Here is a 25,131-nt window from a genome sequence, read left to right on the forward strand (position 1 = left end):
TTAAGATGTCGGCAGGGCCATGCTCCCTCTGACGCCTCTCATGGAGCGTCCTTCCTCACCTCTTCCACCTTCTGGTGGCCCCAGGTATTCCTTGGGTTGCAGCTGCAACACTTTGATCTCTGTCTCTGCTGTCATATGGTGTTCTCTGTGTGTGTGTGTGTGTGTGTGTGTGTGTGTGTGTGTGTGTGTGTGTCTTTCTGTCTGTTTTCTCCACTTCTCATGGAGACATCAGTCATGTTGGATTAGGGCCCACCCTAAATCACTATGACCTCTTCTTACCTTGATTCCATCTGTGAAGACCGTATTTCCAAATAGGGTCCCATTCACAGGTACTGGGGGTTAGGACTTCAACATATCTTTTGTGGGTGGGGGACAGAGTTCAACCCACAACACTTAGTTAAGTGTGCATGCTTTTGAAGAGGAGTAATTTGAAAGCTCACGTAGAGGCAGAAAATCTTAGATCATAGAGTCCAAAACTTTTTAGATAATAGATCCCTTTTGTCAGATAAAAATCTCGTGGGAACGCCTGCCATGTAAAGCACTAAGTGGGTGCCGAGTTCTATCCACTTCTGCATGAGGCTCTGTTCACTTCATGGAACATCTACTGCTCCCCTTTTTAAAACCCTGACCAACGCTTTCCCTAAAACCATTTAAGGCCACTTAAGGGGGAATAAAAAGTAATTGTAATAGTAGGTCATATGTAGGAAGAAGCTCTTTTTATACCTCCAGAATCTCTCTCTGTACATCTTTATGAGCCTTGTCTCATTTAATCCTTCTGCAGATAAGAAAATTAAGGTTTAAAGAAATTAAGTAATTTACATAAAATTGCACAACTAGTAAGTAGTAGAACCTGGATTGAAACTAGTATTTTTGACTAGTTTATTAAGAAAAAAATTAAAAAGAAAAACAGCATTAAATGAAGTAAAGGGAAAGACGAGAGTGAGAGAGAAAGTAAGGAATTAGATTAATACAAAGCCTATTAACATTATAGTCCTTATGCTTGTTATAAATAGGTCAGAAATTTGGTGCCAAGCTTTCTCATATTTAATTACAAGATTTTAAATTTCATGACACTCAAAAAAGCAAGAAAACATGACCCATCATTAAGAGAGGACACCACCATCAATAAAACCAGACTCAGAGATGGCTCAGATGTTGGAATTACCATACAGCAAATTTTAAATGCTGAGATAAATGTATTAAAAGGTTTGTTGGGGACTTTCCTGGTGGTCCAGTGGCTAAGACTCCGTGCTCCCAATACAGGGGACCAGGGTTCGATCCCTGGTCAGGGAACTAGATCCCACGTGCATGCCACAACTAAGAGTTCACATGCCACAACTTAGGAACCTGCCTGCTACAACTAAGACCCCATGCAGCCAAATTAATTAATTAATTAATTTTTTTTTTTAAAAAAGCTTTGATGAAAAAGGTGGACAACATATGTGAATAGATGGGATATTTCAGCAGAGAGATGGGAACTTTTTTAAAAGCCAAATGAAAAAATGCTAGAACTGAGAAGTACGGTATCAGAAATTAACTCTTTCAATGGGCTGATCAGCAGATTATACACAGCAGAGGAAAATAATCAGTGAACTTTAAAGACTTATCAATAGAAATTATTGAAATTAGAGGAAAAAGAACAAGGTAAAAAAGAGCATATGAGATCTCTGGAACAATATTCAAGCAGCCTAATTTATGTGTAATTAGAACCTCAGAGGAGAGAATGGCCAGAAGAAATATTTGTGAAGAGATAATGGCTAAGAATTTTCTAAAATTAATAACATCAACCTGCAGATTGTGGGAGCTCAGTGAAGGCCAAGCAGGATAAATATGGAGAAAAACACACTTAGATACATCATAGCTGAACTGCTAAAAACGAAAGATGAGGAAAATAATCTTGAAAGCAGCCAGAGAAAATTTTATTACATTCGGGGGAATAGCAGTATGAAAGACCACCAGCTTCCCATCAGAAATAATGGAGACCATAAAAGGGTCTGCAGGAGCCAGAGTGTGTAGGGCCTCTAAATAGGCCACAAGAGGGATTCTGGATTTTATTCTGAGTATGATGGGTAGTTTTGAGCAGGGGAATGACATGACCTATTTTACATTTGAAATCATCAAGAGAAATTCCAGGAAATGTCTGACTTAAAATTCTGTGCTTAGTAGATAGAGGAGATAAGGCTCAACCCCTGAACTTCTGGTACCTTCTAAGACCATCTATCATTGAATGATGCCAAGCCACCTGTCAGGTGGGACCATGCAGAGGTTAACTGATATCAGAGAGCAGTTCCCTGTAGAAGTCGTACTCTGACTTAGAACGCTGAGTAATACTAGAGACAGGAAATCCCACTGGAAGGGAGGTGAAGAGGAGAAAACGGAGGAAAAGATGGGGGGTAGGGAACGTTTCCAAGGCCAGCAGGGACTGCATGGTGCAGCCTGCAGGCATCCTTCCTATGGCCATATGAGTAACAGTCCTTTGTCCACCAGCAAGATGACCAAGCACATTCCCCCCTGCTTCTCCATAACCGACCCCACTTGGTATTCTCAGTGACTGGTGTGGTTTCAACATTCCCTTTCATTCACCCCCCAAAAGGCCTTGACTTGTTCCCGAAGTTCTACAGAAAACTGTCACGCACACGCACACGCACACGCACAGTCTGTGCAGCAGATCTGACATCAGAGGCTAGCCAGTGCTCAGTATTCCTAAAGCCGGGGCTCTGGGGAGCTTTCCCCACACAGAGGGCCCTGCTTCTGTACACAGCAGGGCTAGTGGAACTCATGGCAGAGGTGGCTTAAGAATACAAGTTCGTTCTTTCTTTTTTTTTTTTTTGCTTTTCCTTTATAGGAAAATTAGCTTCTTATCTTTTAAAACAGTGAACTGGCCACAAAGCAGTTAATGAGTCACATCCCCTTTGGTTAAACTGGGTTTGGTTGGTAGGACACAGGAAGAGCCATTTTTCTGTGTTCATTGCGTAAGCCCTTTGAATTAATGCACATTCATTTCTAATGGATACCCTTTAGAATATGTTGTAGGAATGACCCTTGAGCATCCAGTATGCTTCCCACCATATAACTGGATCTGTCGGTCGCATGACAGATGGCCCACCGATGTTTATTTACCTCACTCTAGAAATCCTACTTATCCCCAGATGAGCCCAATATGGAAGTCCTCTACTGTACATTTTTAGTTGTTGTTCTTATTCGTTCATATCTTTTCCCACAAACATGGGAAGAGGCATATCTCTAGACAGTTCGAGAAAGCTTCTGGAATCGCTCACAAGGTGATTAAATAAACATTCTTTAAAAGAAAAAGTCTACATTTGGTGGAAAGGACTGTGGTTGGGTTAGAGAAGGCACAGCAAGTGCAAAAGCTTGAGGTGAGAAGATGCAAGCTTGAAAGACGTGAGTCCGTTAAAGCATTTTGAGCTCTTCTGAGATAAACTGTCCAGGAACAAAAGGACCTCAGCTCGTGCTGAGTAGTCCTCCGCTGATAGTACAGTACTTATGGCTCAGCCTCTTTCGGCTCTCTCTGGATGGGTGTGGGCAGGGATGGCCGAGGTACAGCCTGTGTGATGTGTCATCTAATTGTGCATTCGAAGACGTGTTATGAAATTAGTAATCACGGTTGAAGAAGATTTCAAATGTAACGTGTGAATCAACACACACAGAAAACGGGAGAAGCTGCCTTGAGGACAGCTACTTGGCTGCCCCCAGAAGGGTGTCTTCTCTGTCAATTGTCCCATTTTCAGCAGGCCTCAACTCACGGATGTTTTGTCCAGGTCTCCACCCTGTAGATTTGAGATAGGCGAGTGTAGACTTAAGAGGGAGGTGGCGAATGTGCTGATAAGTGCTACTGGGCTTTCTGAAGCTGTAACAAACTGGATTGCTGGCCATATTCTCCCAAGTGAAATTTCCATTTCAGATTAATAATGCCAGCCGGCTGCTCCTGAAGACGCAGGCCTCACAGTGTCGGCACAGGCACTGCAGAGCTCCAACCCGCATTTCTTCCCCTTCCATCAGGTGTCACAGTATTGATCAGATTGCTTCCCCTACCCCAGTGAAGCACCTTCTACGTTGCTTGCTACCCTCAAGTAAAGGCTAGGCTCCTTAGAGTAGAAACCACAAGTCTTTTGTGGAAATCCAGTGAACCTCTTCCTAGCCTGTCTCACCAGTTTCCATGATCCTAGTTCTGTCCTCCTGCTGTCCTTCTTTCATGTCTAATCTCCCACTAATGCTCCCCCCTGGAACGTCTTCCGCATCTTTGCCCTCCTCAGTCTCGGCTTGCTGGAGTCATAGCTGACCTTAAAAGCCCAGCATGAGCAGAAGTTGGCTTTGACCTTCTAGCTTCCTGGGACCCTCTAGCTGAACTCTCTGGGACACTTCATCACTCTGTTTTTGCACCATGAGTTCTTTGGGAATGTGCTCACCTACTAATGCAAAACAAAGCTTTTGTCACTGTCACGGGTCCTGAAAACACTCATCGTGTGCCTTTCTCAGGGCAGGGAGCATGCATTCATTCACCAGATGTTTGCTGGTTCCAACGTGTGCCGCCCCACACAGCACCGGGATGCAGATGAACCAGCAGCCATGGACCCTGCCCCATGGAGCTTACCTTCTAACAACTGACACTCTCCACCTTTTGTTGAGTGCCTACTGTGTGTTAGACACTGAACTAAGCACTTCCTCCCCCAGCCCCGCCCCCCGGGTAATCTTTACCACACGTTCCAAGAAATGGGTTTTTCTTATCACCATTTTACACATGAAGGACCTGAGGCTCAGAGGTGGTAGATAATTTGCTCAGGGTCCCACAGCTGATAAGGAGCAGAATGAGATTGTGAAGCCAGGTCTGCGGACTTCCAAGTTCATAGTCTTGGCCCCTCACAAGGACCCCTGCAGGTGTTGGCACCTGAGTGTGAGTGAATCAGTGGAGGACTGGGTACGTGTTGCATGTCCTGTGTCTTCCTCTTTCATGATACCGTGTTCTGTTTCTGCAGATTGAGCCGTACATGCCATATGAATTCACGTGCGAGGGGATGCTACAGAGAATCAACGCTTTCATCGAAAAACAGGTAAGGCTCTTCAGAAGTCCATCTGTCCTTGCTGTGTCCTATCTCCTGCTACCCCAGAGGATTCTGATGAACAGTTAAGAGTTTACCATGTTTCTGTGCTTATTTTCCTGATTTGGAGGACTCTACAGGCTAGAGAATGGCTTCTTGAAATTCTAAATTATGAACTGTCAAGGTCACTCCAAGGAGTCAGTCTGTCCTTAGGGTAAAAATGTTCTTTATGATGGTGGAAGGTCAACTGGAAACTTAAGGGAGAGACTGGATGGTTAAGATGAAAACGTCCTTCACCATCAGACCTGTGCCCTGCCTGGGTTCTAGGGGCCTTACAAAGATTTGGGTCGGGAGGGAACAGAGAGATGGCTCAATATCTCTTTAGTAATTCCAAATATGTTCGGACTCTTCCGTGATTTTCAAACGTTTTTAAAAATAGGACCCGTTTTCAAATGAAACTTCACATGAAATCCAAGTATATAGAACAGATAAAAGCAGAAGTTCACTTCCAAAGCAGAGGGGAGGGTTCCAAGGGTCCCACCACCCCGAACAGAGTTGGGAAAGTATGTCTTGTGCTCGTAGAAGTAAAGGCCAAAAGTGTCATTGCTGTTGTTTTAAAACACTTTCATTCCGTAGGCTTCAAAAGCAACACAGAGCCAGAAATAGGCAGACTGAGCACCCCCGTGGGTAGGGGAATATGAACTCCTTGACCAGATGCCAGAAATAAGGGGCTTCTCTTAAAAGACAAAGCAGAGCGTCTTGGGGCAGTCATGAGATCTTGACACAATAGCGGGTGAGGACTCTGAAGGCTGAAAGTAGAAATGGCATGTTGAAAGTGGAAGTAGGTGCAGACTGCGGGCCAAGGCAGGTTTCAAAGGAAAGATTTGAGGCCACAGACCGTGGTGAGCAGCAGACAACCGAGTGCAGCCGCTGGACGGGCCGAGCCAGGGGCAGAGGCTTCAGGATGCCAGGTTTGATGTTCTGAATTTTTGTTAGTGGCAAGAAGGGAGTGCAGTGCAGCCAGTCGCCTGGGTTCCAGCCCCTCCGCCAAGACTTTCTGGTTGTATGACCTGGATGTGTTAGTTTCCTCCCCTGCAAACTGAGGATAAAAATAGAACCTCATGGGGCTGATGGGAGGATTCAATGAGCCTAGTACATGTGAAGTGCTTAGAAGAGGGCTAACACATACTGCTCAGTAAAGACACGCTAGTGATGTTACTATATTATACATTATTGTATTATATTCTTGTGTATTATTATATAACATACTATATTCTACAGTATTAGACTTTACCGCAAGAGCTGAGCATTTGAATCACTATCTCAGTCACTCCTCACATGACACCCAACTTAAGAATGACAATATGATCATCCTTACTTGAACAGCCCTTTACGTACAGACTTTATGCCAACACGTCCCAATGCATCATCTCACTTACCCTCCCAGTAATCCTGGGAGGTGGCAATCATCACCCCGTTCTCTGGATAATGGGAACAGAGAGTCTTAGTCGCAGGGCTTAGTCTTGGAATCAGGGTTTGACGCTGGTTTGGTCTGAGCCCAGGCCTGCACCAGCAGCATTGCTGTGGCCCCGGGTGCTGGCACCTGTCCCAGAGCTATACTTCCCATCTTCTTTGATCTCAAGGAGCTGCTGGCCCTTCCTGAAGGTGCAGACAGGGCGGCCGTGGCCTCTGACAGTGAGATTTAACACATCACAGCTTTAACTACCCTCCAAGGAGGCCGGGATCCTACTAGGATCCCTGCAGCTGTGTACGGAACCAATTTCTGCCTTTCCTGTCTCTGCTTCCTCTCAGGGAAAATGGTTACTCACCACCAGGTGTAAAAAGACTTTTTAAACTTTATATTAGAGTATAGTTGATTTAGAATGTTGTGTACAACCTAAATCAATCAGGTGTACAGCAGAATGATTTCATTTTACATGTACATATATCCATTCTTTTTCAGATTCTTTTCCCATGTAGGTTATTATAGAATATTGAGTAGAGTTCCCTGTGCTATACAGGAGGTCCTTGTTGATTATCTATTTTATATATAGTAGGGTGTGTATGTTAATCCCAAACTCCTAATTTATCCCTTCGCCACCCCTTCCCCTTTAGTAACCATAAGTTTGTTTCCTATGTCCGTGAGTCTGTTTCTGTTTTGTAAATAAGTTCATTTGTATCATTTTTTTAGATTCCACATATAAGTGATATCATATGATACTTGAAAAGACTCTTTATCACATTTATTTGAAGACTGTCTTTCTTTCTTCCCTAAGATTCTTGAATCCCAGCCAGTCCTTAGAAGTTATCATGTGGCCTGTTCTCTGTGAATCTATTACTAGGTTTCCTTTCAAACAGGAAGATCCCATTCCCCAAATAGACCTTGTCAAATACTCTGTGATTCAGGGCCACACCTAGCTTGTTCCCCTTGACATCCTAGTGCCTAGCCCTCTGCCTGGCACAGAGAAGGTGCACAAAAGCCGAAGACATGAATAAATGAATGAGAAGGGGAGTGAGTGTGTGTGCTTTTTTCCCCTATGTGCCAAGAACCAGGAGGCTCATCTTGGCCCTTATGATTTGGAGAGCATCTTTTTTTTTTTTTTTTTTTGCTGTACGCGGGCCTCTCACTGTTGTGGCCTCTCCCATTGCGGAGCGCAGGCTCAGCGGCCATGGCTCACAGGCCCAGCCACTCCGCGGCAATGTGGGATCTTCCCGGACCGGGGCACGAACCCTTGTCCCCTGCATCGGCAGGCGGACTCTCAACCACTGCGCCACCACGGAAGCCCCCAGGGATTTCTTTCTTGCCTGCTGTTGTTTATTCATTCATCCTGTCTGAAAATATTTGTCAGCTGGAGGGGGCTGCAGACGGTGCTGGGAGTTGGGCAAGAAGAGGTGTCAAAGGATGAGGCCCTATCCTCAGGTAGCTTCAAGGTCAAGTTCACAGGCGATGCCGCTGACATTGATTACACCTGTCATAGTGACTACCCAGGTGCTTTGGGATCACGTAACTCAGATGCAGGGTGCGGTTGGGGGAGGGGAGGCAGAGTCTGTCTGGAAACACGCTGCGGGAGATGAGTCCTAAAGGCAAAGTCGTGGTACAGAGAGGTCGCAATGCAGAGGCCTGGGGGTGAAAAAGAGAAATGGTGGTGAATTATTGGAAGCTTGGCTGTGACCGAAGAGAGAGATGATGTGAGAGAAGAGGTTGGAGGAGGAGACACATCATGAAAAGATGCTGAGGCTCAGCTGAAGAATTCAGAATTTGTTTCTGGGACAAGAGGCTAAAGAAAGGTTTTAACCCAGGAATAGGGCAGTGATGCTTTCAGGTTGGTGTTTTAGAAAAGTCATTCTAGGAATCTTGTGTTTGGGGCATTTCTTACTCACCATTCTCTCAGTGCTGCTAAATGAGCGATAAAGGGGCCTATTTTGAGTTTATCCCAGGCCTCTGGGGAGGGTTTTGTCAGAGCCATAATGTTCCCCCAAACCAGAGGGAAATTAGGAAGCCAAGACCCCACTGGTTCACAGATTGGGTCTTCTGCCTCTAACGGTTAGCCCCAGGCTCTAGTGTTTTAGAGCTTGGGGTGTTCGTTATTTTTGCAGCCAAAAGAATATCTTCAAAGAGCAATGAGGGGAGAGAGCGGTGTTCCTGGTATGAACAGGAAAGCCTCAAGCTCCGAAGGGGTGGTGGGAGCATAAGCTTCCCATCTCTTAAACTGTAGGATTACCGCAGCCCTAATTAGGCTGATCTCTGCCTTCAGAGTCCTCCATGCGATCTGCTAGGGGAATAAGGAAGCTTTTATCCCAGAACCCTTTCAAGGTTGTCCATCATACTCACCCCAGGCAACAGGAGCCAGAGGAAGCCAATTGACAGCAATTGAGAAAGCCCCAGGTTTCAACATATACTCTGTACAGAGTGGTTGATAGCAGCTTGACCTACCCTACCAGCCTAGGCAGCACCAATGGGAACAAATCTTGGCTTTAGGAAAGCCACTTGCTTCTTCGCTTAATGCCCTCTCTCCCTTTACTGTACTAAAAATGTTGATTTGAATTGCACACACTTTATTTATTTTTTTAATAAATGTATTTATTTATGGCTGCACTGGGGCTTCGTTGCTGTGCACGGGCTTTCTCTAGTTGCGGCGAGCAGGGGCTGCTCTTCATTGTGGTGCGCGGGCTTTTCACTGCAGTGGTTTCTCTTGTTGAGGAGCACAGGCTCTAGGCACGCAGGCTTCAGTAGTTGTGTCACGTGGGCTCAGCAGTTGTGGCGCACGGGCTTAGTTGCTCCGCGGCATGTGGGATCTTCCCGGACCAGGGCTCGAACCCGTGTCCCCTGCATTGGCAGGTGGATTCTTAACCACTGCACCACCAGGGAAGCCTTGCATGCAGTTTTATATCAGCTCTCCAAAAGAGGCACTGTCTCCAGCAGCAGGAGTGTGTGCCCAGAAGAAAAATCCTTGTAATCTAAGATCAGAAGCACTCTTCTTCCCTAACCTGGGTGTGTCCAGGCCTGTTAAGGTTCTCCTTGTGCATTTCTTGGGAAAGACTTAGGTATTTGCCTCAGGCTGGAGAGTAGAGCAAGTTCTTGGCGATGTTGAGATTGATTTCTGCAAACCATGCACATGCTCTTCAGCCCTATTTTCTACTTTCTGTAAAGACCCTGCAAATACTCTACAAGAAGACTCTGCTCATATTATTTTGCAAGGAGCTGTGTCATTTATGTGAAAAGCACTCTGGAGATACGGAGGGGAGAAAAGAGTTAGCTCCAAGAGCCTCAGTGGAATCAGCTTCAGCTCCTGGGAAATCCGGCTCATCGGGGCCCATCCCGAACTCCATGGGGCATGTTCGAGCCTGGCAGTGAAGCTGGTTGGCAGGGTAGGGGGAATGGTGGAGGTGCCAGCTTGCAGGGGAAGAGGAAAAGGCAAAGAAACAGGGAGAAAGTTGGCAGTCACCTAGGAATGTTTCCTCTTTTGAAAAATCAGTGGTTGCTGTTTGCCCAGCCATTCCTGAACCCAGAGGGACTGTGTGGGTAATGATTTCATTGCTGGGCCCTGCATTGTGACAGCCAAGTTCACATCCTGGCTCTGCCCCCACTGTCTCGGTCACCTCCGTCAAGTTTCTAATCTCTCCGTGCTGTTTCCTCTTCTGTGCAATGGGGATAATACTACCTACCCCATAGGGCTGGTGGAGGAATCAGTAGATGAATACATGTTTAAGACAAAGAACAGTGCTTGGCACACAGTAGGTCCTCTGAAAGCCTTAACTACTTGCTGCTGCAGGAGCCCAGAAACCAATCGAGGTGTAGTTTTTTAAACAGCTTCATTCAGGTGTAATTTACAGACCCTAAAATTCACTCCATGTAAGGGTACAGTTCAGTGATTTTTTTTTTTTTTAGTAAATTGATAGACTTGGGAAGTTACCACCACAATCTAGTTTTATAACATTTCCATCACCCTAAAAGGCTCTTTTGTGCCTATGTGCAGTCAGTCTTGGCTTGTTCCCCCAGCCCCAGGAGAACACTGCTCTGTGTTCTGTCTTTGTAGATTTTCCTTTCCTGGAGATTTCTCATCTTAACGTTTGTGAGGTTCATGCACGTTGTAGCGTGTGTTGGTGCTTCATTCTTTTTTCACTGCTGAATAGTATTCCATTGTATGGATAGACCACAGTTTGTTTATCCCTTCTGCAGTTGGGTCATTTCGTCCTTTTAGCTGTCGTGAAAAGTGGAGTGTTATCTTGAACATTCGCATGCGTGTGGACGTTTTTTTTGTTTCTCCCGACAGACGCCTAGTCGTAGAAGAATTTGAAATGTGGGCGGTTTACGTCTGACTCTTTCCCGGGTGAGCTGGTTGGCTCGTTGATTTGCAGTGTAAAGATCATCATAGAGATTAGTCACCACAGCTCAGCTTCACAGCCACCTTCTCTGTTGCCCTTGTGGAAATGTAAATTCGCACCCACTGCTGGGAGTCAGCCCCAGGGGCCACCCGTGGACAGAGTTCACTCCTTTTGAGGACAGCACAGGCTGAGAATGGCGGGCGCCAGCAGGCAACTGAAATGTGTTTAATCCAGTCACAATGTATTGGACACTTTTTCTGTGTTCGGCCCTGGATTTCCCAGCTATAAGGTAGCTGGCTGAACTTGGCGCAAACCCCAGTTTCATGGCCTTGAACCTACACCACCACCCCCTTTTCTTTTTTTTTTTTTGCAAATTCCTGACCTTACTTCCTTTAGATCCTGCCCCCAGACCTGTATCTGAACCTGTCTTCTTGGTTCCAGACAATGTGCGTTTCCGCAGAAATCTACTTGCACCTGATATGTCATGGACGTAGTAACTCAAAGGTTTGGGCAGACCTCCACTCTGGGGGTGGGGGCTTTGTGGAAAAGATCCCACCACATGCCACCGAGAGGGAGGCACAAGCCAGCCCGTCCACCTGGTGCTTCTCTCCTAGGGAGCCGCCTCCCTCTTCCCCCTACCCAGTCTTCTCCAGCTCTTTTGGTATTTGATAAATAACATTTTCTCCATGCTGCTGTTTAGCCTTTGTTATAAAGGCAGCATCCTTACTTCTTTTTCACAGTTCATTGTGTTCATTGGTTCCGAACATTACTTTTTCTTATAAATTTGTTGATTAATAAACCTTTCTTATTATAGTTACTCTAGGAGAATTTCATAGTCAAGCAAATTTAGGGAAATTTGGTGACTGGTTGAAATAATTATTAGAGAGGGATACAGATGTTCTGTGTTCTAAGTGGGCTTGTTAACCAGATTGGAAATTACTCTTTATGTCTCCTCTGGTTGTATAAAGCTTCTGGGTTAGAATATTATTCTTTTCTACTTCTACTATCAAAGCCCCACGATGCCAGAACCCTTCAGTGCAGTTCAACAGCTCTTTATTGAGCGCCAGTTATCTGCAAAGCACCATGTTGATGATAAGCCACTAACTGCTATTTAGCCTACAAAACCCAGCCCAGAAGTCCCTATTTCCTGGAAGCCTTCTCTGATTGCTACCCCTACCCTCCTTCCCTTCCCCAGAGTTAATAATTCTCTCTCTCTTCTCAGTGGCCTTTACATCCTGTTTGGACATCTGTTTTGTACTGTTCTGTCATTTTTTAAATGCCAGCCTCTCTTACTAGATGGAGTCTTTGAACCCAGAGACTCTGTCTCATCCACGTTCTTATTTCCAGCACCCAGCGTAGGCTTTAATGATCATTTGTCAAGTTTTGAATGGGTGCATGAGAAAACCTTCAAAGCCACCCTATGACATGAGCATTTCATGGAGGTTTATTGGACAAAGATGTGGGTCTGGCCTGAGGCCGTTCTCTCTCTCCCGCAGTGTTGCATGGCTTCCCGTCTCTCTGCTTCTGCTTCTTCTCCTGCCTTCCGTTCTCAGCTCAGTCACTCCTCTGCCCAGAACTCTCCAGTAGCTTCTATCTCACTCCAAGGAAAAGCCAAGGCTTTGCATGGGCCCCCAAAGCTCTGGGTACTCTGACCCCCGGGACCTCCCAGACCCCATCTCCGACCCCAGCGTGCACACACTGATCAAGCTGCATGCAACTCCCTGCTCCTCCTGGAACCTGCTAGAAGCTTCGCTGTCAGAGCCTCCGATCTTGCTTTGCCTCTGCCTGTCATGTACTTCACACATACTTGCATGGCTCACGCCTTTACTTCCTCGGGTCTTTTCTTGAATGTCACCTTCTCAGTGATGACTTATCTGAATACCATCTTCCCCCACAGTCCCGATTCCTTTTCCTCACTTCATTCTTATTTAGAGCAATTATCACCTTTAACATATTACATATAATTGATTTATGTTGTTTCTCTGTCTCCCTCACTGAAAATAAGCTCTGTAAAGGCAGGTGTTTTTGGTTCCTTTTTTTTTTCCACCAAGTCACCCCCAAGGCCTAGAAGAGCCAACCCATGGTGTTAATATTTATCATGCACTTTTCTGAGCACTTTACACATTATAATTGACTTAATCCCCTCGACAGCTCCAGGAGGTGGCCGTTGATGTATTCTCCATTTTACAGTTGAGGAAACTGAGGCACAGAAAATTTACGGAGCTAGCCAAGAGCATTCAGCTGCTAGATGGAGAGGCTGAGATTCAAACCCCAGCAGTTCGAGCTCCAAACCCTTATGCTTTTCTGCATCTTAGCAAGAGTATTTTATTGAATGAACAAATGAACGAGTAAGCAAACAGGGAGACAAGGCATGTCGGCATTGCCCTGATAGCTGGTGCTGAGGCTGAATGAAACAGAGGACCTCCAGCTTTCTGCAAGCACCCAGTGGGGCTGGCACCTGGGGGTGAGAAAAGGCTTATGACGGGCTGCTGCGTCAGTTGGGCCCTTCAAGCAGCTGGGCAAAGGGATGGCCCTTGTGGGCAATTGTCATATATAATCCGGGCAACTCAACGTTTCCCTCTGGACCCTGGCAGCAAATAAGGGTCTTCCTTGGAGTATTATCTTTAACATCTGTAGGTACCTTTTTAAGAGTCACGTCTTTTTTTTAATCTGACAGGAGTTATATAAGGACAAGTGATATTTTCTCCATTTTAGATGTGAAAGTGGGAAGAGAGAGCTTGAGGGGCATCTATGAAGTCTCCTAGCTGGGGGCCAGAATCATAACTCAGATCCCCACTCCCTCCTGCCTTACCTGGTGTCATACTGACTAAGGACACCTTCAGGCCTCCATCTGTTCAATTTTCTCACCTTCAGGCTTTCCAGATGGTTCACCAAACCTTAAGAAGGGCCTGCTGCTCTTTGCACCATTTCTTTTTTTTAATTTATTTTATTGAAGCTTCGTTGATTTACATTGTTGTGTTAGTTTCTGGTGTACAGCAAAGTGATTCAGTTGTACATACATATAATAGTCTGCATCTGCTAATCCCAAGCTCCCAATCCGTCCTTCTTCCGCCCAGCTCCCCCTTGGCGACCAGCAGTCTGCTCTATTTCTGTGAGTCTGTTTCTGTTTCATAGATAAGTTCATTTGTGTCATATTTTAATTCCACATATAAATGACATCATATGGTATTTGTCTTTGTCTGACGTACTTCACTTGGTATGATAACCTCTAGGTCCATCCATATTGTTGCAAATGGCATTATTTCATTCTTTTTCGTGGCTGAGTAGTATTCCTATATCTGTATCCATATCTACCTATCTATCGGCCAACCACAATTTCTTTATCCACTCATCTGTCGATGGACACTTAGGTTGCTTCCATGTCTTGGCTATTGTAAATAGTGCTGCTGTGAACATTGGGGTGCATATATATTTTTGAATTAGTGTTTTCTCCAGATATATGCCCAGGAATGGGATTGCTGGATTGTATGGCAACTCTTAATTTTTTGAGTAACCTCCATACTGTTTTTCATAGTGGCTGCACCCAGTATACATTCTCACCGACATATTTTCACTACTTCTGATCCTACTGGCCCCTAAAACAGAGTACTGAGAGGATGCCAGACCGGCCCTCGGTGAGCCACAAGCAAGAGTGCCTGGGGCCTAAGAGTTCACGTGTAATTGAGCTAAGCTCACCTGATGAAGGGAACCTCAGAGAGGTCGCCTGCAACAGTTTATTGAAATGAGCAGGTGGGGCAGATCTGCCCTGCAGCGTAGCTTTGAGGCGCTTCCCCTCCTGCAGACCTCGCAGAGCCATCCTGCCTTAGCTCAGGGTAAGGTGCAGCGCTCCATCTCTCCAGGGCTGCCCCTGCTTCTACAGCTGCCAGTGCTCCAGGGCCTCCAAACCCCGATACGGGGCGCAGGCAGCGCGTCTGCAGAGGGACAAGAGGAGGGTGATGAGCGTTAGGGGAGCCCCCTGCTGTTTGCCAGCTCAGCTCCATCACCCACAGTCTGTTAGCATCACTCTCTACAGACAAGGACCGGACCAGGCAGCATACCCAAAACCCCGCCCCTGGTGAGGCCAAGCCTCAAATCTGGGTGTCAGACTTGAAGCGCATTCCTTGGCCGCGTCACCTCCTATTCTAACACGGCAGAATCTTTCTCCTCGTTCTGGTTGTACCCCTTGGACTACTTCACATAACCACACAAGGCTCACAATAAATAAGCAAAGTTTCGTGAGAGTCTGCCAAACTCAACAGGTGTAGAGATGCTACCCTCGGTTCTAACTGCCTGTAGATGTCATGTAAGGAGCGACATTCTGCAGTGTTCTTACCAGGCTCTTATAGAAGCCAGAGTTTGAGCCTTCAGCCATCATGGGTGTCCAGTGATCTAGATTTCCCCCACACAGTCACACAGTAGGCTTTGGTGTCCATTGGATCATGACTCTCTTTGTTATAATACTTAAAGGCTGTAGAGGTTTTCAGATTTCTCCTAAAGGATTATAGGCAAAGTTGCTTGCAGTAGCCAGCCAGAAAAACTAACAAACAAGAAAAAAAAACACTTAACCTTTTCCAAACATCCGTGCACCCGCTCAGCTTTGATCAGCAATAACTACGTTGATCATTGTGTGTTTTCCTACCAATTTGATGGACTGAGTACCAAAGGCCAGCCAGTAAGTTTCCATATGCTGTCAGGTTAGAGAACCATGGCCGCCAGTGAACACTCAGGGTTCCCACTCAGGGTGCCACGGGTCTGCAGTCATGCTGTCACCCTTAGTAACGGTGTCTAGACCAAAGTTATTTTGCTGCCCGTGCCTTAGCACGTCCGTGTATTACACTCAGGATCATCATGGATCTCAGGAGCCAGAAGACGTCTTCCTGCCCGGGGAGCCGCCTGCCTTGGTCATACCCAGGGCTGTGAGATAGGAAAGACTGCTTACTCTGTCACTTTCAAAAGATTAAACTGGATCCTATTATCTGTAAATAATCCAGTGCGTTTCTATCATCTCTGAATTATGAGACCCTTCTGGAATCTTTTGTTTTCAGCTGATATGAATCCAGGCTCTAGGTTTCCTGGCTACGTGCAGTGAAGGATTTGTTTGTTAACCTTTGAGCCTAACCACTCAGGCTCAAGCACGTGCATCCCTGCATCGCAGGATCGAGTGAGGTGGGGAACGACGGCGGGTTCTCCTTACTGGTGGGGTCTCAAGCACCGATTTGAGGAGACTGGAGTAGAAGCCTACCTGCCGTTTACCTTCCTTAACGGTGTAACGGCGTCACCTCCTTCAGGAAGGAGGTGGAGAGAGGCGGAAGCCATAGGAAATCATCAGTATCATTGTCTTCATTTTTCTGAGGAGGAAGCTGAGGTTTAAAAGAGAAAAATGCAAGCAGCCCAGAAGGGCTCCCCCGCAGATGCAGCTCTGGTCTACATTCTGGAACTGCACCCACCTCACTGCTCAGGGACCCAGCAGGGCCCGGCCCTCCTGCAATTCTCCACGTGACCGGTGGGGGACATGGAACCTTCCCCCGCCAGCACCGGTTCTGAAAGCCTGATAGGATTAATCAGCTCCTCATGCATGCAGAGGAGAGAAAGTAGGCAGGAGGAAAAAGAGAATATTCTAGAAGGACATACATTGAAAAGTAAATTCCCTGACCATTCCTGGCCCTGTTACCCTTTTCCCCTCCTCAGTGGTACCAGAGATATTCTTGCAGGAACACAGGCGTGATTGTTCATACATATCAACGCAAACGGAAACACACTATACACCAGCCTTCAACCTGTTTCTTTTCTTTCTCAGTATGTCCTGGGGATGTTTCCATGTCAGCACATTGGAACTTGTTGCATTTTTTGGTATTCTTTGCATCTAAACAGATTCTTTGCATCTAAATACAGCCTTTAGGTTGTTTCAAGTCTTCTGCTTCTCTTCTAACAATACTGCTGGGATTCCTGTGTCCTGTGTAGGTTTCTTTGCCCAATTGTGTCCCATACGTCTGGGGTGAATTCCTACAAGTGGAATTCAGAGCCCAGGATCCTAACCCTAACCACTGGGTACCCCTGAGGGCTAGCCCGCCCCCCATAAAGTTACACAAACATGACTCTTCAGGGCTCCTGCCCTGACATCATCTTCTGCAGGTTGGGCAGCCCTGGGGATTCAGAAGAATTTTACTAGGGTTCCATCAACATTGTGCAAGCAGAGCAAGCACTGGTTGCCAGTGGTGCATGAGTTTCCACCCTCAGTACCTGTTCAGGGTCGCTCCAGGCACAGCTGAGATGAAAGCTGGGGTCCCAGGGCAGAGAGAGTTCCCACTCCGCACCTGCCTTTTCCCTGGTCCCACTGCGTCTTTCTCCTCAACACTCAGCTTCATAACTAGGCTGCCCGTTCACCATGCCGCACAGGTTACTTCCTGGTCTTCCCCGCCCGTGACTTCCTTGGATGTGTTAATTTCCTGCGCACCCTCTAGATCCTAGGAATGACCACCCAGCCCCATCCTGAGCATGCCACCACCTTCCATGCCTCGGGGCGCCCCTCCCTGCAGGGGATACCAGCTTACTTGACCTCCTATCACACATCCTCAGACTGTTTCTCTAGCCGTTGAATTTGTGTGTTACAATTGTTTTCAACCAGCAAGCACTGAGCCTCTATCAAGACCACGACCCCGCAATAGCCCTCTCCCAGATGCCTGCAGACCTCTCCCAGATGCCTGCAAGACTCCTTGCTGTGCTCCTTTGCTTCCCAAAGTTGAAACCAGCACTCACAAAACAGTGTCATATTAGGTAACCGCCAAATTAGGTAGACACTGAAAATGTCTTTGGAATTAGGGCGGAGGGAATAGAACAGCTGGTGAAGGTGGATCTGGAGATGGGCTTTCAAGCGTTGAGGCTTTAGCTCGATTGCATCATTGTAGGTGGCGATACGAATGAATAGCCCCCGTTACTGGCAGGCACAGTGCTGTGCACAGAAAGCCAAGGCCAAGACCGTGTTCTAGCTGAGCCGGGTTCCAACCCAAGTCTGACTGGTCCTGCCTCCTGCCCCTCACTGCTCTCCCATGACCAGGTGCCCGGCCCCCTTGTTGGGACTAGTTGGCAGACTGGGGACCCCCCCACTTGCATCCCTGGTTCCTTGGCTGATGGTTTTATTGTCATTCCAGGACTTCTGCCATGGGCAAGTGATGTGGCCGCCCCTGAGTGCCCTGCAGGTAAAGCTTGCTGAGCCCGGGCAGTCCTGCAAGCAGGTGTGTCAGGAGAAACAGCTCATCTGTGAGCCTTCCTTCTTCCAGCATCTCAACAAGGACAAGGACTTGCTGAAGTAAGTGCCGGAGCACGGGAGAGGCAGCTCAGCCTGCAGCTCGCCTCTGGGTCAGAGCTGGGTTGCGAGGGATGAGGTTTTCCTTTCTAGGCTCGTGGGCTGTTGGAATAAGATGTGGAAAAGGTTATAGCATGATCCCACCGCCCCCCTCCACCCAGAGAAGGTTGGCCCAGCGCTTTTATTGTTAAGTAGATGAGGTCACCTGGCCTGCTGATATATTTAGAATTCGAATAGGGGTGTTTTGTTTGCATAAATAACGGGAAGTCGGGGCTTGGAGATGGCGGGAGGTGTTCGGTTTGCTAATTGGTACCCAAGAACCATGGGAGCAGAGATGGGCACAGAACCACAAGCACGGACGGACCCGCCCCTGAGGTCCCCTGGCTGTAGCTAGGTCCACAGAGTCAGGGAGTCTGGAAGAAATGAAAAATAAGGGCAGGGAGCTGGCACAGCACTGCCCGCAGCAAATTTCCCTGCCACCTTCCCCTCCTGCAGCCCCATCTCCTTTTGTGCTTTATTACAGCCCCTTTGAGGGCGTGAGCAGGCCTGGCTTTGCTGGGTCCCTGAGCAGGGGTGCAGGTGCAGCAGTGGGATCACAGGCCAGAGTGAGCCAGGAAGGACCTTCTCTATTGCTGGGATTTCTTTTCTCGTGCTGCTTGTGTTACTTGCAGTCACACCATTCATTTCCCTTTGCAGTGGCATTTTGAGTTTGGTGTTTGCACTTTCCAGGTTCCCATGTGAAGTTTCTTCTGGCCTCTGACTCATGCCCCCTGTCAGTGCTGAATCTGTGCCTCGATATTTATCACACCCTCCCTGGGCCACAACCTGGTTAATTACCTGTCACCCCTTCCCAACCTTAAGAACTCTTAATGCGGTGTTTTCCCCTGAGGGGTTTGCTATCCCAACCCTAGATATTCCGCACAGCTGTGGTTCTGCCCCAGTCTTTTTTTTTTTTACATCTTTATTGGAGTATAATTGCCTTACAATGGTGTGTTAGTTTCTGCTTTATAACAGATTGAATCAGTTATACATATACATATGTCCCCATATCTCTTCCCTCTTGCATCTCCCTCCCTCCCACCCTCCCTATCCCACCCCTCTAGGTGGTCACAAAGCACCGAGCTAATCTCCCTGTGCTATGCTGCTGCTTCCCACTAGCTATCTACCTTATGTTTGTTAGTGTAGCCTCTCTCGCTTTGTCACAGCTTACCCTTCCTGCTCCCCATATCCTCAAGTCCATGCTTTAGTAGGTCTGTGTCTTTATTCCCGTCTTACCCTTAGGTTCTTCATGACATTTTTTTTTTCTTAGATTCCATATATATGCGTTAGCATACGGTATTTGTCTTTCTCTTTCTGACTTACTTCACTCTGTATGACAGACTCTAGGTCCATCCACCTCACTACAGATAACTCAATTTCGTTTCTTTTTATGGCTGAGTAATATTCCATTGTATATATGTGCCCCAGTCTTGAAGAGGATGTTTAAGGAACATAGTTGGGACTTCCCTGGAAGTCCAACAGTTAGGACTCCACGCTTCCACCGCAGGGGGCACGGGTTCGATCCCTGGTCAGGGAACTAAGATCCTGCAGGCCGTACGCAACACCCGCCCCCCCCCAATAATAATAATAAGGCACAGAGTGGACTCAGGGCTCGAGGCTTGCCAGCCCCTGTTCTGGCTTCACACCTTTCTAGAGCATGGTTGGCCACTGTGCTCATCTGTGCCCAGTGGTCTGAGCTGGCCTGAGCCTGCCTGTAAGTCTTACTACCTTCAAGTGTAGTATAAAACCCTTTTTAGAGAAAGAGCGTGGTCTCTAGCATCGCGCCTACAGGGATGCTCTCCTGAGTGGGGATGTGGACGATGCTATTTTTTCTCGTTCTTTTTACGTGAAGACCTGGATCAAAGGTGGCCTCGATTCCACCATCAGAATAAAGGCCAGGCCAGCAGAGTCGGTCGGCAGCCTGCTCTGCAGCCAGTGAAGCCTTGTGGCAGGGAACACTGGTCTGATGTCTGTGGAAAGCCCCTGATGGTGCCAGAAGCTTCCGTCTCCAGAGCACGTATCCCAAATTCTAGGTCCAGGAGGAGCTTGCCACTCGCCCCTTTTGCAGACGGCTCCCGTAGCAAAGTGGCTTTCTGAGAACCCCGAGTGTCTCCCTCTGTTTGATCGGAAGTCTGGATGCACTGGGGGCAGACTACAGAGCGTCTACACAGAACTGTCTACATGCAGCCCCTGCCCCAGCGCTGGAGGAGGGAACCCGATTGGGACCCTCAGCAGCAGCGGCCTTCCTGGCTAGGCCGGAGGCGGGGCTCCCGGGGCTCGCTCTCAGAGAGCACGGGGCCCACCACAGCCCGTCCGTCTGCAGGCCCAAGGGCTAGGTCCCGCCGAGGCACAGGACAGGGAACCAAGGAACCAGTTTCCTCTGTCCCCAGCAATGTCCTCACCTGTGAGATGGGGATAGCGCGGGTAATGATGAGAGAAGATGCAGCTGGTGCTGCAGGCAGAGCAGAAAAGCCCTGTCTTGCAGAGAGCTTGGGCAGTGGGGCAGGCCTGAGGCCACCAGGCTGAGACCAGAAACTCCAGTGCCCTGCCCGCCTCCCCCACCCCCCCCCCCACCGCCGTCTTCCAAGCTGAGCCCAGGGAGCAGAAGGCCTTGTTGCGGGGCGGCCGTGGGGTTACTAAACGCCCCTCCCACCCCATCCCCTTGTAGATACGTGGGTTTTCTTCCTAGGAGGCTGCCGTGAACGCTGAGTTTGCAGTAGAGCCACCTGAAGTTAATTTTCTGTTCACAGGAGTCCTGGTGTGAATACCTTGCCTCTGCATTTGTAAATACCGATAACGTCGTGAAAGCCCGGCTCTCTGGCGCGTCTGTTGAAACCCTCTTCAGTGAGGCAGTCCTGGCTTATTCGTGTTCATGGCCGGTTAGCAGCGAGCTGCTGCTCTTTCTTCTCCAGCTTGGGGCCTGGCTCTGAGTTTAAGCTCCTCTCTGTCTTTGGGTGTCCCCGGCCTGTCCTCGCTCTGCAGTGTGACCTGATGTGACTTAAGTAGAGCCCTTTGGAGCGTCCCGTGCTGTCGTCTTGAATCGGGGAGTCAGGCAGGGCGTGGTGGGGGTGATGGAGAGGCGACCACAAACTCCTGTGCACGGAGCATGCGTGATTCGGGTGGCACCCAACCTGACCCGGACCGGGGCCAGAGTGGCCGGGGGACAGAGGCCCCAGGAAGAGCCAGAGTCTGGGCTGGTGGGACCCAGGGCGGGCGCACCTCGGCTTCCGAAATGGGAACGTGCGTTAGCGGCAGGCTTCCTTTGTGATGTTGTGACCTATACAAGTTGTACTTTCTAAAAGATTCATTTATTGAGTGTGGGTTGGTTGGTTTGAAGAACAGGAATTCTAAGCCATGAGGCCTGGACTGTGAGGTCGTGGGCACCTTCGGAGCAGGGAGGTGGCCCTGAGTCAGAGTGGTGACGAGGGAGCTTGGGGAGACTTGGTGGATACGGGGCGGGGGAAGGAGTCAGACCGGCCGGTGGGTCCTGCTTCCATCCCTTCATCCTGAGTGGGTCTGTGTCGGGGGAAGAAGGGTGGGTGGCTTCTCTCCCCTCAGGAAATAGGCAGCCCCACGGGAAAGGGGGGCTTTGCCCCTCTCTTCTTCAAGAGCTATAAACTCTACACTAAGGGCTGAGGGGCCTCGGAAGCCCCAGCTCCCGTCCTGTGAGAGAAGCCACCGAGGCCAGCTGGAGAGAGGTGAGGACCACAGGGGCCCACAGAAAGGAAACAGCACAGCACACCACAGGTCTGAGTGGGGAGTGTGTGTGTGTGTGCGTGCGCGTGTGTGTGCGACACAGACATCCCAGGAACAGAGAGGCAGGAACAGCCACACGCATGCTCTGAAGAGGCGAGGGGCCACGGCAGAGCATGAGGGTATACTCCAGCCATCGGGAAGGTCTCCTCGGCAACAGCTGAGCACTGTGGCTCACCCGCTCAGCAAGGATGCTGGAGGGGCCTTCCCGACCGCCCGGGGCTTGGGGGACAGAGACCTGCAGCTAACGGAAGGGAGAGCTCCCTGGGGTAGGGTCACACCCATGGCTGGCTCCGGCGCCCCTCAGCTAAACCTCTGGGGAGCTGCCTGGGGACGGGTCCCCTGTGGCTCCGGGGACCACCTGCTGCTTGAGTGCTTCGTGGTCATCTCTGGGCATCGGCCCTGGGCTGGCTGACGCTGTTGCAGCCTCGTGGTCATGGGCGCACGTGATCGCACCCCAGGAGGCTGGGCCTGGAGTCTGAGTCCAGGAGACCAGGGGCGGGAGGAGGGTTTCTTCCTGGCTCCTGGCAATTCTCCCCCTTGCCTCGGGGTCTCAGATGAGTTGTGGAGATTTCCACGCTCCTGACGAGCAGTGTACCAGGCAGATGGCTTCAGTTAAGACACAGCAGCTGCTGTAGTTCGCCTAAATAAATAAAAAGCATGAGCATAAATCTGGATCCCAACGCCGCATTCCATATGGCAACTTTCCACGCCCAGTGGAGCTCTGGAGACCCCTTTTTGTGTTGGCCAGGAGGAGTGTCCTGTGAGGGAGCTGGTAGCCCCTGTCTCCGGCTCAGGTTTCCTTAAGACCTCCACGTCCTGCCCTCGCCATGCCCTCTGGGTGCCTCCGTCTCCCAGCTGGCTTACCTAACAACAAGGGGTATCGGGCCACTTAGAGAAGCCGCAGAGCTCCCTGGTGACTGCAGCAGCAAGATGGGCCGGTGCTGCCCTCCTGGGCACCGGGAGCCAGGCAGGCAGCCTCGGAGAGCTCACCAGAAGCCCCAGCAGCTGCACTGGGAACCACCAGATTAACACTGGCAGGAGGGCAGGTGGGCCCCAGCAGTTAGGTGGCGGGAGAGAGAAAAGAGAGGGCGCAGGAGTAATGGGGGCACCACGTGCCCTTCCCCCGACACTTGGAGGCTTTCCAGAGGCAGCAGGAAACCTCAGGTTCCACATCCAGATCCCCTCCCTACCGGCAAGAATCAAGACTTCCGTGAACAAAGCAAAATAGAGATGGTTGGCATGTGTGTAAGTTCTCACTGTTGGGCAAAGGAGGCAGGTGGCGTAGCCCCGCCAGCGTCCGCCGGGGCAGGGTGATGATGGGAATCATGACAGGTCTCGTGTGTTGAATACTTCCCAGAGCTAGACTCTGCCAGCTGCTCGATAAGCATTAATTTAATCCCTGGACCTTCCCTGTGAGGTAAGGATTCTCTATCCCCATTTCACGGAAGAGGAAACAGCCACAGAGAGGCTCAGTCATTGGTCCAGGGCCACTCAGCTCATAAGAGATGAAGCCAGGACTCAAACCCAGATCTGCCTGGCCCTCCTATACCACCTTCTCTGAACTGGTGGGGTACAGGGGACAAGGTGGGTAGGACCCAGGTACCCCAGGTAAGAGGAGAACTTATGTGGCTCTTCTTTGAAATGAGGCCAACACTGTTGGAAACAGAAACATCCGGTTCTCCTTCGCCCCCCCCCACGCCCCCAGGCAGTGGTCCCAGGCTGAGAAAGCAAAGCCACAGGGGTCTCCAGCCCACAGAAAATTCACCTGTTGGGAGACTATGGCACAGGGGCAAGAACACAGACCTGGGATGGTTCGGTCCCTGCTCTGCGCACCCAGAAACCTCAAGCTGGGGACAGGGCTGGGGTGGGGCTGTTACTGTTGCCACCGTCATCCAAGGTCCAGTGACTCAGGTCCAGGACGGCACCTTCCCCAGGAGACCGTCTGACTGCTGTCCAGTGGGGACTAAGGCCACGTAACAGGGGTATCTTTAAGCCGTTAATTGAGAAAATTAAATATAGTTTTTAAAAAACATGTAAATAATGCCTATCTTTCCCCCAGTCTCACTCCTCAGAAGTAAACATTGTTAAGTCTTTAGTGTGTAGTCTTTCATGACTTCTCTCCCTCTCCCCCCCTCCCGCCCCCCGTCTCTCTGTCTCTCTCACTCGCTCACACACACACACACACACACACACACACACACACACACCCCGTCGGTACACTGTACATCCTGTTGTTACCTGCCTTACTCGACGACAGCTCTCATGCTAATGCTTGCATTTCCACCTCTCCTTTGTCAAGGGCTGCATGTAACTGACGGTACAGATGAGCCATAGTTGATTCAGCCATTTCCCACTTGCTGAGTATTCAGGTTATTTCCAGGTTTTCTCCATTATGGACAGTGCTTCACTAAGCAGCCTTGAACACAGCCCCACACACGTGTCCAGGCACACACATGCCTTTCTCGAGCCTGGATTTCCAGAGGTGAGAGAATGGCTGGGCCAGAGGCTGGCTGACGTTTCATTTCTACTGCAGGAGCCCCGAACGAGCTCCCCACGCCTCGGACGGTGGACAGGACGAGGCAGGGGTGAGGACGACCCCTGCATCCCTAACCCCTTTCTCTTCCCCCGCAAGGTACGAGGTGACCTGCCAAAGCTCAGAGATGGCCAAGGACATCGTGGTGCCCTCCTTCGACCCCAAGAACAAGCACTGTGTGTTTCAAGGTGACCTCCTGCTGTTCAGCTGTGCTGGCGCCCACCCCAGGCACCGGAGGATCTGCCCCTGCCGGGACTTCATCAAGGGCCAGGTGGCTCTCTGTAAAGACTGTCTCTAGCAGCCACCGGCTCGTCCCCGCACGCACTCTCCTGGGGAAGACGGTGGCTCCAGCCCCATCGGGGCAAGGCCGGTGGGCAGAAATCATTCGGGGACTTTCGCCGGAGCCTGAACTCTTTTGGCGGGAGGTCTCGATTTGGTATTGCTCCCGCTGTGGTCGGAGGATCACAGCGGAGTTCTCACCAAAACAAAACGAGAGTCGACATCAGGCCGGGAGCCTGGCTTCTCCCTGGCACAAATTCATTTTTAATTTTGGAGGAGCTACTGTAGGGAGACTGTCTATGCAGCTGCTCCAGGGTAGAAAGAGAATCTCAAGATTC

General features: G+C 49.2%; 1 protein-coding gene across 1 annotated transcript in view; it reads left to right on the plus strand.

The window, feature by feature from the left end:
* MGAT5 (alpha-1,6-mannosylglycoprotein 6-beta-N-acetylglucosaminyltransferase) overlaps window positions 1-24,812 on the plus strand; it is a 224,544-nt gene extending 199,732 nt beyond the window's left edge. The window contains exons 14-16 of the mRNA XM_065880603.1: window positions 4,995-5,069; window positions 18,032-18,189; window positions 24,614-24,812. Of these exons, the coding sequence (XP_065736675.1) occupies window positions 4,995-5,069; window positions 18,032-18,189; window positions 24,614-24,812 (432 nt within the window). The remainder of the gene's footprint in view (window positions 1-4,994; window positions 5,070-18,031; window positions 18,190-24,613) is intronic.
* Window positions 24,813-25,131: the final 319 nt, after the last annotated feature.

The sequence above is a fragment of the Phocoena phocoena genome, chromosome 7 (assembly GCF_963924675.1).
Source record: "Phocoena phocoena chromosome 7, mPhoPho1.1, whole genome shotgun sequence".
In the NCBI taxonomy this organism is placed as follows: domain Eukaryota; kingdom Metazoa; phylum Chordata; class Mammalia; order Artiodactyla; family Phocoenidae; genus Phocoena; species Phocoena phocoena.